We start from the raw sequence: 15271 nt of genomic DNA on the forward strand, positions 1-15271 counted from the left end.
GAATTAACCAGGATGCCACTGAGGTGAGGCAGAATCCTATCAGGGATATGAAATGCTCAGGCAATTACTTAACAAGGGTACCAGAAATATCTAGGAAGTGGGGCATAGAGGAAAGGTAGAAGAGTAATATCTTTAATCTGAAATCAAGATCAACTGGGAAAATAAAGTATAGAAGATAAAAAGGAAGCTAAACATGAAGTTAGAAAGAATTTAAAAAAAAAAGAATTCAGGGGGGAAAAGATCAAAAAAAGAAGAATCAAAATGAGATTTCCTATGTTTTCTTGGTGTATCTTTAGAGGAATCAGTGAAAATCTTCTGCCTAATTTTTACCTGCTTTAGATAGAGGCACATTTTATACTGTGGTCACAAACACAGTTATTCTTCTATTAATTATAGAAACAATAGTAACATACTTCAGAAAGGTTCTTCTTTGGTTTAGCCATACAATGTAACTGTCAACTCTTAAAAATCAACACCTTTTCATTTGAAAATCTACAGTCTGATTTAATTTAAACCTACCTTTTATATCCAAAGGCTAGCATTGATTACTAACCTGAAAAATATGAACAATAACACTAGGATAAATTCAAATATCTGACAGACTGTCTTGAAAATGACGGTAAATAAAATTTCTTAAAACTATAGCCGAGAACACTATAATGGGTGAACCTAACAGATTAGTTCAAGCAAAGGCTATGTGATCATCCATTAAGAACTTTATATGAAAATTTTATCTTGGATAGTTAAAAGGCAATCTATGAATAACATTTTAGCCCTATAAGAATAAGCTTATCCTATTTGAGAATGCTAGCAAATAAGTAAATATGCACCAACATGATAATGTTATTTCTTCTAATGTTCATATCACATCTGTGGTCTGTTATACCTCCAAAGCATGCAACTACTACCAACACCTTTTCCTTGCCAAGAAAACAAAAATAATTCCAGATTTAACACATACTCATTCAAATATTATTTAAAAAGGGCGCAAAGAGTTAAACTCTCTAAAGATTATTGTTTCAAGTTAATTTTTGATTTAGAAGTTAAAATTTTATCCACTGACAGGTATTTTAAATGAACAATTCTATTTCAGCTCATTACTTATTTTCTAAAGTAAATATTTTAAAGACTGAGAAATATTTTTAAAATTAAGCCACAGCAAAATGGAGGATAGGCCAATAATTCAAAGAACTCAACATCATTTTCTAAGAATGCAAACATAAGAGAAGTTTCAACTCAACTTCTATAGTTTCTTCTTATATGTTAAAACAGAAATAAATGAGAAAGCCGAGTTATGGGACAGTGTTAGTACAAGTATTTTCATGTGACTTCTGACCAAAAGTATGATTTCTACTGAACATGATAAAATACTGCTTTTCTAATTATATGGCTTTAAAAAAATTTTTTAATGTTATGGCATTCAGCGATACACTCTAAAAATCTATGTAGTTTAATATTTCTAGGAAATATTTCTAGAATGTTCGTGTTTTTGTAATTTAGTTTTTGTTGGACACTGACTCGCAAATGTGTAACAGATGAATTATGCAGTCTGATTTTATGACCATAATTTTCTTTGCTATAATGCAGTCTTATAATGGGATATTATAGATTAGGCTTTTGCGAAAATTAGGATTTTGGTTTTTAAGTTTTAATGTACATTTTGTGAAAACAAAACTACAAATTCAGTTTACTACATTTTGGTTTGCATGTTATATATGTATCTCTATTTTGGATTCAATTTTGAAGGGACATATGAACAATACCCTTGGTTTTGCAATCATATAATAACCAGGTTAAACATGGAATGGACTGGGCAACAAAAAACAATCTGTCTTAGCAACAGAAAATACCTTAGTATATGCAGGAAAAAGGGAATTAGTATATGGGGGAAAATTAAAATTATAGGATTTACATATTTATTACATGTATAACACTGTTCTATTATTAGCTCCACGGGGAAAAGGTGACAGGCTAAAAGGCCCAGCTAATCTATAGTATATTTTATTCAATTGTTTGTTAGGAGCATGAACTTTGGAGCCAGACTGCCAGAATGCCTAACTATCTCAGCCACTCACTAATTATGGGAATATGAGCAAACTGCCTATCTTTTTGTGTCCCACTTCCCAAATCTATAAAGTGGGGGACAATAAGAATAACTTCTTTTAGGGATAATGTAAGGATTAACTCATAAGGGCTAAGAATGATGCAGGCACTTAATACATAGCCAAGAAATGGCTAGTGATTAGTATCCATATGTATCAGACAACCTTTTGGTTCCAGGCATTGAGACAATTTCATTCTAAACCATATATTTTGTTTTTGCTACAAAATATATGAAATGAAGAACTGCTGCAATTAAGGTGGCACCTAAGTAACTCCTTTCAAACTAGTAATTTTCTAAGTATTTATTCCTATCACAGGAATTACCCCAAAAGACAGTGCGAATTTTTACAGGGAAAACAAATAGCAGTAGAAAAAACAGCTAATCCCTTCCACCAACACCAATCATCTAAAAGACCCCACTTTTTACAAGCTGGTATAAAGTACCCTTAAAACTCATTTCTACCAGTGTTTCTTTTTAGGAAAGTCTACTTAATGGACTACACATCACAATAATTAACTGAAAGTAGCCTTATAAATTCATGAAAATACCAAGTGATAATTTTGTTCTTCCTAAGCTCTGTGGCTACTGAATGGTTCAGTAGAAAAACAAATAATTTCCAAATGATATTCAACTTGGAAGATACTGAAACAGCTCAAATTTACTAAATACCTAATAAACAATGAATGTTTTATTTTCTAAAAATACACACATGGGAAAACATAGGCATCACTTAAATATAAGAAAATAATATGAGTACTGCTCTATTAGCTCACTGCTACATACTAATTAAGTTCCAATCAGTCTAGCTTTGCAGTTTCCTCACCAATCTACTGAAATAGCATATAGTAAGATAGCGATGTTTCACAGAAGATGTTTGTTTTTACTGCACATCCTACAGAATATTTAAAAAGTATAAACAGACTACACATACACATGAATACAAGGAAAAACACCACCTGAGGTTTTTAATCCTTCGAGAAAACAACTCACACTGATCTGTAGATCATTTTTTCTCACACTTAGCTACAAGAGAGAAGAGATTTATATTCTGTTGGTATTTAGTAAGGAAATACTATTGCTTCCTGGTTCTTTATTTTAGGGGGACGAATTCCTTCCTGAGAGGAACATACTAAATTTTAATTAACTTTGTTTAGTCCCTTATCTACCACCCATTCCCTTTTTTCGACCACTAGTTAAGACCAAAATAAAAAATAATTATTACATTAATAAACAAACCACTCACCTCTGGACTAAAGTCACTATCTCAAATCACTCTGGGGCTACCAGAACCTGGAGGCAACCTGCAGTCTCTTAAGTTTAAAGGAGTACTGGGAAGAATCTAGGCTGTACCAATTCACACACTGGTTTAAATAATTAATGAAAAAAAACAAAGCTGGGCATCAATTTCTTCCACCAAAACCCAACAAATAAATGCAACAATTTAATGGTCCTGTACAAATTGTATTACAAAGTAAACAGACCTAGTTGATGAAGGAAAACTCTATAAAGATTTTCAACTAATTAATGTAGAGAAGTATGTGAATTAGGGGGGAAAGGCAACATTCCCAACTCCCAAATGAAATAAATCAAGGCACGAATCATTAGTGGATACTCAAACCATTAGTAGAAAAATATAATGGAAGGATGAGAATGTCACCATCTGAACCACAATCCATCTTAAAGCATCACTAAACATGGGATAACCAGATGTTTTATGAAACATAAGAATACCTATAAAGTATTCTTGCTTGAAAAATATGAATAAATAACAGAACCTAAATCTAATGAAGCTTTTGGAGCTAAATTCCGGTTTACATAAAAAATGCCAACAGATGGAGGAACAAGTTAAGATGACACTACAAAGAACAGCCACACCAATCAAGACTAAAGGACTTTTTCTCAAAATAACTAGGTTTCTTCATTAAGTCAGTGGAACTGAGGGTGAAGATGGAGAGGACTACCACAGATTAACAGTCTCAGGAGAAATAACAACCAAATGCTATCTATGGCCCTTGAGAAGATCCTATTCTGAACAAATCATCTCTTAAAATACATTTTTTTGAGACAACTGGGGAAATTTGAAGATAGATTGGGTATTCAATGACATTAAGAAATCACTGTCAAATTTGATGGATATGATAATCATATTATGGTTTGATAAGAAAATGTCATTATTTTAAAGATATTATGATGATGTTTGAGATGACATGACATGATGTCAAGGATGTGCTTCAAAATACAATAGAAAAAATGAACAGATGAAACAAGTGTAGAAACTACTAAATCAAGATGATGAGAATGTGGGATTCACTATATTGCTATATAATGACTGAACTCTGACAGTAGAAACTTTTTAAAAATTACCATGTGAATAACCCACTCAAAAGTAACAAGTTTCAGAAATCACTTAAAAATAGCTTTCGGGGCACCTGGGTGGCTCAGTGGGTTAAAGCCTCTGCCTTCAGTTCAGGTCATGATCCCAGGGTCCTGGGATCGAGCCCCACATTGGGTTCTCTGCTTAGCAGGGAGCCTGCTTCCTCCTCTCTCTCTGCCTGCCTCTCTGCCTACTTGTGATCTCTGTCAAATAAATAAAAATAAAATATTTTTTTAAAAAAATAGCTTTCAAAGAAAATTTTAAAGCTTATTTGTTAATTTTATGTATCACGAACACATAGAAAAAAACAAATTCAATTTATCAGCTAAACAATTTATCAGAACAATTATACCAAGATATATTTATTTGGCATGAATAAATGTAGAAGTATAAAAATACTGTTCAATAGCTATTAAGATTTTTTTTGAGAACACCCTTAACTTTGCTAAAAAGCTAAAACTTAGGATCTAAAAATTACAAACTTTTCTCTACAGCAGTAACTATCAACTCACATTACATAATAAAACCATCTTGAGATCTTAAAAAACTACAAACTCCTAGAAGACTCTATTCGTGATTCTCAGTCTAGGGTAGGGCCTGGTGATTTCAGTGTGCAGAAAAACCCGAGACACTATTCAATGGAACTACAGATTTGCCTTTATGAACAAAGGTTTATTATACTTTCTCCATTATCAATTATTTTAAGGTCAACATATTTCTCATAAAAAATTTGTTTAGCCTTTCTGTTAAGTTGCCATAGGATGGCTGACTGCTACTTTATTCAACTCAAAATGCACAGAAAGCTTTAACATAAATATCCTCTGTTATTTAAAAATTAGGGAAGATAAAATATCTTCCCTAATTTTTAAAAGGTAGACAACATGATCATGAAAAATTACTTCTAGAAATATTTTCTAAAAGTGAGCCACCCCTTAATAAATTAACTACACTTCTTAAACATGATAAAATGATCATAGTAACAATGTCTCAATTTATAAATCTCAAGAATTTTTATCACTTTGTTCTATGAAGTAGAATATGTGAATAACTAATAGTCTGCCAGGTTTGTGATTATGTATTTAGATGTCAGATTTCCAATTAATTACAAAGCCCTCAGTCTTCCTTCCTGGAAAAAATTATATTTTCTGAGACACTGTAATCCTTAGTTACCAAAAGAAAAAAGAGAAGCTAAGTATAAAAGCTAGTCTTAAAAAAATTACTGTGTAAAATAAACCAATTAAAATTATTGTATTGATTCCAAATTCAGCCAAGTTCTTAGATATAAAAATTATACCAGGTAAAGTGAATCCCCCTAAATATTTGCAGAAGAGGAGGATCACCTAAGTACTTGTGTTCTTATACAATCTTTGAAACAAAGGGAGATCTATTATTTCATTTTGAACAACTACTGTCTGAGGAAGACTCAACAGGAAATGGATCCCATCGATACTAGTGAGTTGTACGTTGAAGTCACCTGACTTATTAAATTTCACTGGAGGCAAATAAGCATAGAGAAGATTTAGTTACCATTCCAGAAGACATGACCTCATTAAGGCAATACTGGATGTTACTATAAAGGGTGTTTGAAAACTACTTTAAAAGGCAAAACATAGATGGTTCCTTATAAAGATGACAATATCCACAAATGTATGGCAAAAAAAGTTAACTTCATGTTCCATAAATGGATACTTTCAGATTGAGATAAATTATTAAAAAATAATTTTTCTATAAACTGGCTAGTCTTAAATATCGTGATATCAAGTTGGAGACTCAGCTCATACTAAGTATGAATACCCTTAATACACACTTTACATGTATTGTACATCCCAACAGAAAGAACCTAGACAACCAATTCAGAGACTTGGAAAATGTCTAATAAGCACTTAAAAATTATAAGTTGGCTCATTAAATAATAAAAATTAAAATAATTTGACACATTCCTATTCCTAATTAATATCCTAGCAAATCCAAAAAATAATACTCAATGCTGGTAAGCAAAAAAGTGGAATAACCAGTCTCATATACCATTCATATTAGTTTAGTATCATCTTTCTAGAAAGAAATTTGCAGTAAGAATCAGGAGTCTCTAACATCTTCTTTGACCCAATAAATCTAGCTCTAGAAATCTAGTCTCAGGAAATAATCTGAAAGATAAAAATGTTATGCACAGGGTGTTTGCCACAATGCTATGTATATATTAATAAAAAGTATGGAAGTAAATCAAATGTCCAATAAAGGTACTTTCAAAAGTACTACAAATACACTAGCATGCTAGACAGCTATTAAGTTTTTTTAAATTCTTACCAAAATAATAATTACAATAAAACACAATAAAGAACTGCACATACAGTGACTTTAATTTTGTACAAAAATGTATAAAAATATGTACAAAAATTTTGTACAAAAAACAGAAAATGAAAAAAATTGTTACCTCTTGTAAATTATCAAAACTATTATTATTTGATTTTTGAAACTTTTAACGTATCTAACATTCAAAAAATATCTGAGGATACTTAATATAAAAACCAAATTATAACAAGATACAAAACCATTAAAACATATAAACAATAAGGTCATTTAGTAAAAAAAGGTGAATTCACATATCTTCACTTTCATCTTTCTTATCAAGCAGAGTGAAGAAATAAAGATATATTGAAATATTTAAAATAGAGCTAGAAGATGAAGACAAATTTATTAAGTAGTGGGCAACTTTACTCATACGCTTTTAATGCAAAATATGCAGAACACCTGAAAAATGAAAAATAAAAGTATAGAGGAAGATAAAATTATGCCAGGGACTCATAATCTTTAATGAGAAAGACATTTCATTATTACTTAAAAGAAATTTCACCAGGGCCATGAGGTTACAAGGAAAACAGTGATGAATTCCCTAGAAGAATCAGGTGACCTCTAACCAGGACTCCACCCAGAATCCAAACACACACAGACATGTCTAACTATACCCAAATGGGCAAAATGCACAACTCCTTCGAGTCCAAGGAAGTGACTGTTATGGTCCTGTGCTTGATGGTAACCGGAATTTCTTGTTATTCTACACTTAAGTTGTTTAATGAGCTGCAGGTGAATTTTTAAACTTCTCAGAAACTGTATGTAAAAATCTTGATGTTACCTATTTTGTGTTAAGTATTAAATAATGTATCTGATCCAGTAGAACTGTTGTACCTAGCAGAATGCCTAGGACCTGGGAATTATTCAATAAACATAGATTTTTTTTTCTTCTATAAAATAATTTCTATCAGTAAATAATTTAAGAATCTATAGTAATAATTACAACCTTGTATCACCCACTGTCTCACTCTTAACTTTACCTTTAAAAATGGTACATTATGAAACAGTCAACTTAACAAGCCAAGCTGAGGAAATAAAGGTTTAAACTAAGCCCACACAGTGATAAGAGATTCTGTCAGAAAAGAATGTTATTAACCTGAAGAATCTTTAAAATCATGATAAACAATTATGGCTTGTGCTAGATATATTAGAAAATTAGAATTAAAGGGTAAATTTTGTCTATTACCAGAATTAATTTCAAATATCAATTGCTTCTCTTGTGCATAAGGTGTCTCTGTTCATTGAAGTATCACTTATATTACTACATATTTATAATGGACAGCACAACTGTTACATATCTACAAAAAATATATATCTACTTGCAAGAATTACTTCATCATAATACACTTTTTCTTTTTCTGAGGGGCATAAATTGAACTCTAAGAGCTAATTTATAACTCATTAATCTTGGGTTCCATATGGACAGAAATGCTGATGTAAAGATAATCTTACACATATATAAGAAATCAAGAATTTCCCAAACACAGCAAATAAAACTGTAAAATTTCATCTTAAGTTATAGATCACTTTACTCATTTTATTTGCAAAATAACATTTTCCCTTATTTTTTCTTCATCTTGACTCCATCTACCAGAAGTTGCAAATTTTTGCATTGTTTTTCTTCTGTGTGTGAGGTGAGTCAAATCCATCGCAGAATGAGGTGAAATATAAATGAATAAGACAAAACATAAATGCCAAAATAAATTTTATAGAAAATTCTTACTAAATTGTTTTTTAAGATACAGGCTATAATATATTGAAAAAAATCCATATGACTACTTCCATTATGTGTTTTGCCTGTTCACTTTTCACTGTTTCTATGCAGAGCTAAATTATAACATTCAGATTAGCCCTGAAGAATATGCACAAGGACTCTAAACCTGGGCTTAGACCTAGACAGTGTGACATCAAATTTAACATGAAATAACAACTCTACAGTATAGTATCTCTTCATTAGAGCTTTTCTTCTCTTATTTTGGGAAAGAAAATGAGGATGGTGAAAGGAATACAGCTGATAGAATTTTCATAACATTTTAGGTTTTTCCTCCCAACAGCATTCAAATGCCCCTTATCTTAAAAAAAAAAAAAAAAAAAAAAAAAAAAGGAAAACCTAACACAATTTCTTAAATTCCAAAATGGGGGATTCATTATACTTACTGGAGTTTAACAGGCACCTTTCCACTTGGCAAAATGGGAGAAAAGTGGTATAGACAATAAAAATCATACCTAAGAGGGATGTCTCCTTGGCAAATGCTGCAGCAATAGCTGGGTCCAATGCAGGCTGTCCATCCCCAGATGGAAGATCAGGCCGAGTATAATCCCTACTTTTATCATTGTTGTATTTTACATTCAAATTCACAAGTTTGGAAAAATCAATCCTTAGGGTACAGCAAGCATTATAAATATTCTGACCATCTAGGGCCTGTAAAAGTGAATAAAGTATATCAGCAGTCTTAAGGAATGAAAATTAGTAAGAAACAGGACTTCAACAACAAAACCCAGCAATGAAGACCTGCACATAAAAGACACCAGGAAAGGGATCAAATATCATACATTATTCTTTGTTATCCCAGTTGTACATGCATTTGTTTCCACAAATACTATCTTTTTGAAATAGAAAATACTACTTAAATCTAAAATACAATCAGTTAAATGCATATGCTAATGCTTTTAATTTAAAAAATGTGCAAATAATTCAATTTTAAAAAAATGAACAAGGATTACAAATATAGTCAGTCCTGCCAAAAGTCATACCATAATAGCCTGCATAATACTTTAATTTTATTATGCATACACATTTTTTGCTGGATGGTAGTACTTAGGAGAATTGGTGTAATTTTATAACGTAACTTTTGTTTGAGGTCACATTTTATGAAGTGCCTCAAGCCAAATAAGTATCACTATAATGCATAGTAGTAATGCAAACACTATTATTTCCTTAACTTGAGGTGTTCAACCTGAATCCAAATAGATTGTTGAATTAGAAAATGCAACGTTATCCCAGGAAAGCTCAGGAATAAAGAGTACAAGTTCTAGATCTGAAAGCCTACACTCAAATCAGGTCATCTTGAACAAGTTACTTAACCTCTTTGAATCTCAGGATCTTTCTTAATCTGGAAAACAGAGAAGATAATGGCTGCCAGGATCCTCACAAGATTACCTTGAGGATTAAATAAAAGATTACATATGTCAAAGTACAATGTGAGTTATAATTGCTGCTGTTATGATTATTATGAGGTTTTTTTCCTGGTACTATATAATCACCATTTCTATTCCAGCTGGATAGAAGGCTAGAACAAACTAAAGAACAAGGGAATATATTGTTAATTTTTTATTAGAAGAATAAACATTTACTGTATAAAATAATGGTTCAGAAATGAAAAATATGTTTACCTCTATAAATCACCGTGAAAATGACAGTTCTTCTGATAATACATCAATAGATTTAAGCCTGATGTTTATACAGACCAAGATCCATTAGGTATGTAAAGCTAGAACTATACGATTTTAATAGTAGACCAACATGTTTTTGCATGACCTTTTTAGAAATGGGACTGAAACACACATGAACCTTAGGACAAACTCAAGAGATTGTTGAATTTCCCCCTTCAGCCCTCACTACTAATACCTCCATTGTTAGTCTTTTTCCGAGCTATTCTTCTCTTATAAAGCAAAATGCTAGGGGGCAAAATTTTCCAATTAACTGAAAATAACTGCCAAAAATTTTAACTAGTGTATAAAAAGAATTTCGTTGGCTCTATCACTCAAGCTGCCTTTACACAGCAGTGGTACCCAGAACTTTCAAAAACAAAACAGAGTACTGAGCTGCCATCCCCAAAGATTATGATTTCTTAGTTCAGGATACTCAAGAGTCCCGATGTTTTTTGTTTTTTTTTTAACAAGCAATCTACATGACAAGAACCTAGGTGGGCTCTGGACCATATTCAGAAGAAAACTATAAATTCTCTTAAAACCTAAAGGTACACTTTGCCGGCTAACTGAATTCCCAGTGCTTAAGATGTATTTTTCATCTCCTACTCATATCGAACTGTCACTAAAAGACTAGAAGGTAGGCTTGAGATTCTCTTTCTAAACTTGTATTCTTTGCCCATAATTATATATAATTTCCATTGTTTTAACAAGCATAAAAATGTAGCAACTGAACTACAAAGTTTAGAACCAACTCATTCCATAACATACTGAGATATATAAGGATGACTGCAAAATGGGAAGAGATTTGTAACACAGCAGATGCTGGGAGAGTTGTGACATGAGAGGAAAGTTCTAATACCAACAATGTGCCATATATTGTGTTGTGTTCTAGGAATACAGCAGAGAAAAAAGAAGACAAGGTACCCACTTTTATGTGACTTACAGTAAAACTTGGAAATACAGACATCTAAGAAATACAAATTTGATTTGTGGTAGTGAGAACTAAGAAAGGAAGGGATATAATGTAGATGGAAGTTTATGGAAGACCTCTCTGAGACCTGCAAACCTGAAAGACAGGAAGAGTTGGACATAAAAAGACAAAGAGAAAGCAGTAGAAGCAAATGGAACATCCAGCTATTAAGCCTGAGAAATCAGAAAAAATACAGCACATGAAAGCTATTTTAAAAAGTCCAATACAGTAAAAGGCAAGACAAGCTGAGGACTGATTAAGAGTTTTGTAAGCCACGTTAAGGACAGCACTTTATACTAAGGACAAAAGTCAGTCACTGAAGGGCACTGAGAATGGAAGTTATAGGACTTTAAGTTGAGATCATTCTTAGTACTCTGGAAAAACAAGAGTGGGGGAAGAAGTCAAAGTTGTGAGCTGAGTGAGAAGGCCACTGAAGTAAGGATTTAAGAGATGATGGCTTAGATTGGTATTTTACTCAAGCTGTGTTTCATGGACTAGCAGCCGAAACCTATCCGCCTAAAGATAAGGAGTCTATGTCAGAATCTGTATCAATATCACACTAAACACATTATAGCTAGAAGTATGTTGACTTGTATTTTGACAAAAGCTCCTGGTAACATCAGAGACCGGCACTCTGAGTAACACCTGGCTTAGACTAGGGTGGTGGCGAGCTGGGAGACAAAAGGATGGATGCGACAGAAATTTAGGATGAGAATCAATAAGATTGGGTGATAGGCTGAAAGTAAAAGGAATAAAAGTCACGTTTTCTGGCTTGTTACTGATGTCAAATTTGGTACCCTGAGACTTACCACCACAGTGAACAGCACAGAGGGCAGGGTTTTTTGGGGGGGAGGGAGCGAGGTGAGGGGGTGGCCAGGGAAGGTAAGTTACAGGAGTTGAACTGAACACACTAAGTCTGGAAGGTGCCTGATGGTCCACTAATTTCCTAGTCTGGGTCTCTTAGAAAGGATCTGATGCTAGAGAGCCACGTGGGCACTGTCAGAGTCACAAAGGTGTAATTCAGCTGTGGGAACAGATGAAGTCCCCCCTGCAGAAGGGGAGGGACATGATAAGATATAGTTAGAGAGGTAAAATAAAATCTAAGCGAGAAGTGTTAGAGACCAGGAGAAGAGATGATTTTAAGAGAATGGCTCAGAGTCAAATGTTACCTAGAGGACGGGGACAATAAGGACGGAATAACGTTGTTGAGATTTAGCACGATTTAGCACTGTGGCAATCGTGGCCGACAGTAGGAAGAACAATTTGGGTAAAGGGGGGTCGAAACCAAATTGCAAGAGGAAGAGAAATAAAAAGGAGGTAAGTATAAACAGCAAACAAAGGGCCTATTTAGTAAATCTGGCTATAAATGACAAGAGAGAAGAATAGGTGAATAGCTGGAGAGTTATGTGGAGTTCAGGGTAAATTCACATACAATGAGAGATTCAAGGATGTTTGAAACACTGGTGAGAAGTAACCAACAGAGAGAAAAATATGAGAAAGAGGGGATGACAGTGCAAAGTCTCTTGGAGGGCAGAAAAGGATAGGATGGGGTGTTTACTGATCTTAGAAATATCTACGCCTTTTATTAGAGAAAGATAGGTGTGGTATAAGTAGATTTTGTGAGAAAAGCTGATGGGAGTTTCCACCTATTTTTCCTGAGAAGCAGGAGGCAAGGTCATAAGGGGGAATAAGGAGAGACTTGGTGGAATGAGAATTTTCTGATACAGTCACTGTGAAAAATGGGACAGCATGCTGACTGGAGAAATAGGGTAAGATTTTTTTAAGTAGAGGGCTTAGTCTAGTTGTAGTTGATGATGATAAATTTCAACCGGTAACAATTGCTAGATTATATGATATTCTCTAGGTATACTCAACAGTCCAGATACAGGCATGAAGAAAGATTACTACAGTCAGGTGTCAGGGTTATAAAATAATGGGGCAAGCAAGTTTGGGAAATAAACTTTTTTCCTTCTGTAATAATAGTGAAATGAAGTTAAGATACCAGAATAGTTCATTAACAATTAATACTAAATAATTACCTGCTCTTAGAATTGTAAGAGCAATTGTACGCCTTTGTAGAAAAGACCTGAATAAGTGTATTCAATATTCACCTTTGTAGAAACCTACACCTTTCTCCACCTTTGTAGAAAAGACCTGAATAAGTGTATTCAATATTCACAAATATCTGATGCTTATTATCTGTACACAGAAGATTGGTTAAATGAAAACATCAAATATCTGATAACATTATTAAAGGATAATCTTTTGTCATGATTATAGATTATTTCAGATGAAACACACATATAAACTACTTTCCCCTTGAATTATAGCCCAAATGCAGTGTAATTCCAAATCAAATTCCATTTCATTGGTCTTTTACCAAATACTCTTCCCTCTGCACCAGAAGGGATGATAAAAAATATTCCACATTAAGAAAAACATGCACTGTATTTAAATATGTTGTCAAGGTGGAAAAAAAAATGCCATAAAGATCATGGCTTCTAGATTTTCTCTGCTACTGACCAAACCTCATACCACATGGATTTTGGCTACTCTCTAAATATAAAATATCTCCAAAGTTGGAGGGCTGGGACATGTAAAGAGAAATCATTATTTTTAGAAAAAAGAATTCCAAATGTTAATGTATGCCTGAAAAGGAAAATATAGAAGATTAGGTAATGTAACTTAAGAACCAGTTAAGTAGCAACATATTGGAGAAAAACAAGCTGAAAATATGTCTACCTCAAATAATTTACCTCTTTAAGTTCAAGTTTTTATCTCTTCAAATATTAGCCTCCCCTTGTAACACAGGAAAAATTCCTGTTCTGTTTACAACATAAAATATCAGAAAAAAATGAGAGAATAGCACTTGCTAAACCATTTCAATTTGCCAATATTAACAGTACAGACTTTGCTTTAAGTATAAAGCTATATTTGCTCCCCAAATGAGATTCTGGGGATGGAAACACAATGAAACAATCAAAAATGGTCTAAGTTCCATACAATCTATCTTAATCTAGAGGAAGCACTGAAGTATTACACAGCATAATTGGTTTAAAGTAAGAGTAAAAGGGAGAAAAAGAGGCAAGACAGAAGGTAAAGGAAGATAAGTGAAGAGAGTTGATGTAATGGTTTAATAATGAATATGTAATGGTTTAACAACAGAATAATAATTACAATGAGATAATATGACCCAAGAAGTTAAAGAACTAGAGCAAAGGCAGATTTAAATATGATACACAAACATAAGATTAAGGCATTTAGAAGCAAAGACATGGTATGTAGTTTTCAAGGGTGGCCATGATATGGGAACATACTTTACTTCTTTTAATAGGTTTCTTACCCTCCATATATAAAAATATAAAAATATAAAGGATGTAAGTAAGAAGTAGACTAGGAACCTATTTAAAAAAGCTGTCTTTTTAAAACAATCTTCAAAAAGAATATTAAATATACTGTAGTCTTACATAAACTGAGAGCCTATCATAACATCTGAGCCACATGTGTGATGATATACTTTAGCCAAACTCTCTTGACAGCTAAATTAATTACTCTGAAACTCCCATTGGAAAACATTTAAAATCTTTACTGGTGTGCATGTACAATCTAATCCTGCTATATCCTCAGGAGCTTAAAACTTTGTACCTAAGTCAAACAAAAAACGCAAAATAATAAAAGTATGTATTATAGATAACTACACATATCATTATCCTTAAAAAGAAACAGTTCTTTATCACAAATTTAAGCTTTTCTAATAGTATCTAAATGACACCAATTTGGGCCATCTATAATGCCATAAGGTATTGCCAAGTTATGTCAGTATTACTAACATTAGCTATACATATGTGTGTGTGTATGTATGTCTATCTGCCACTGAAAAATATCGCTATATCCAAAAGAAAAAAGAAATGCTCCAGACTTACTAGTTTTGCTTGTTGAGCATTTACTGGATCACCATACTGGAGAAGAGCTTGAAACTGGTTATTTTTTGTAAATGTGATTATCTTCAATACAGCACCAAACTTAGAAAATATCTGTTAAA

General features: G+C 32.8%; 1 protein-coding gene across 1 annotated transcript in view; it reads right to left on the reverse strand.

Moving 5' to 3' along the window:
* Positions 1-15271, reverse strand: part of PTBP2 (polypyrimidine tract binding protein 2) — an 84678-nt gene that overhangs the window by 17076 nt on the left and 52331 nt on the right. Inside the window, exons 7-8 of the mRNA XM_080801986.1 lie at positions 15153-15263; positions 9054-9249 (exon numbers count right to left, since the gene is read on the reverse strand). Of these exons, the coding sequence (XP_080658112.1) occupies positions 9054-9249; positions 15153-15263 (307 nt within the window). The remainder of the gene's footprint in view (positions 1-9053; positions 9250-15152; positions 15264-15271) is intronic.

This window comes from Martes martes (genome assembly GCF_963455335.1).
Source record: "Martes martes genome assembly, chromosome: 4".
In the NCBI taxonomy this organism is placed as follows: domain Eukaryota; kingdom Metazoa; phylum Chordata; class Mammalia; order Carnivora; family Mustelidae; genus Martes; species Martes martes.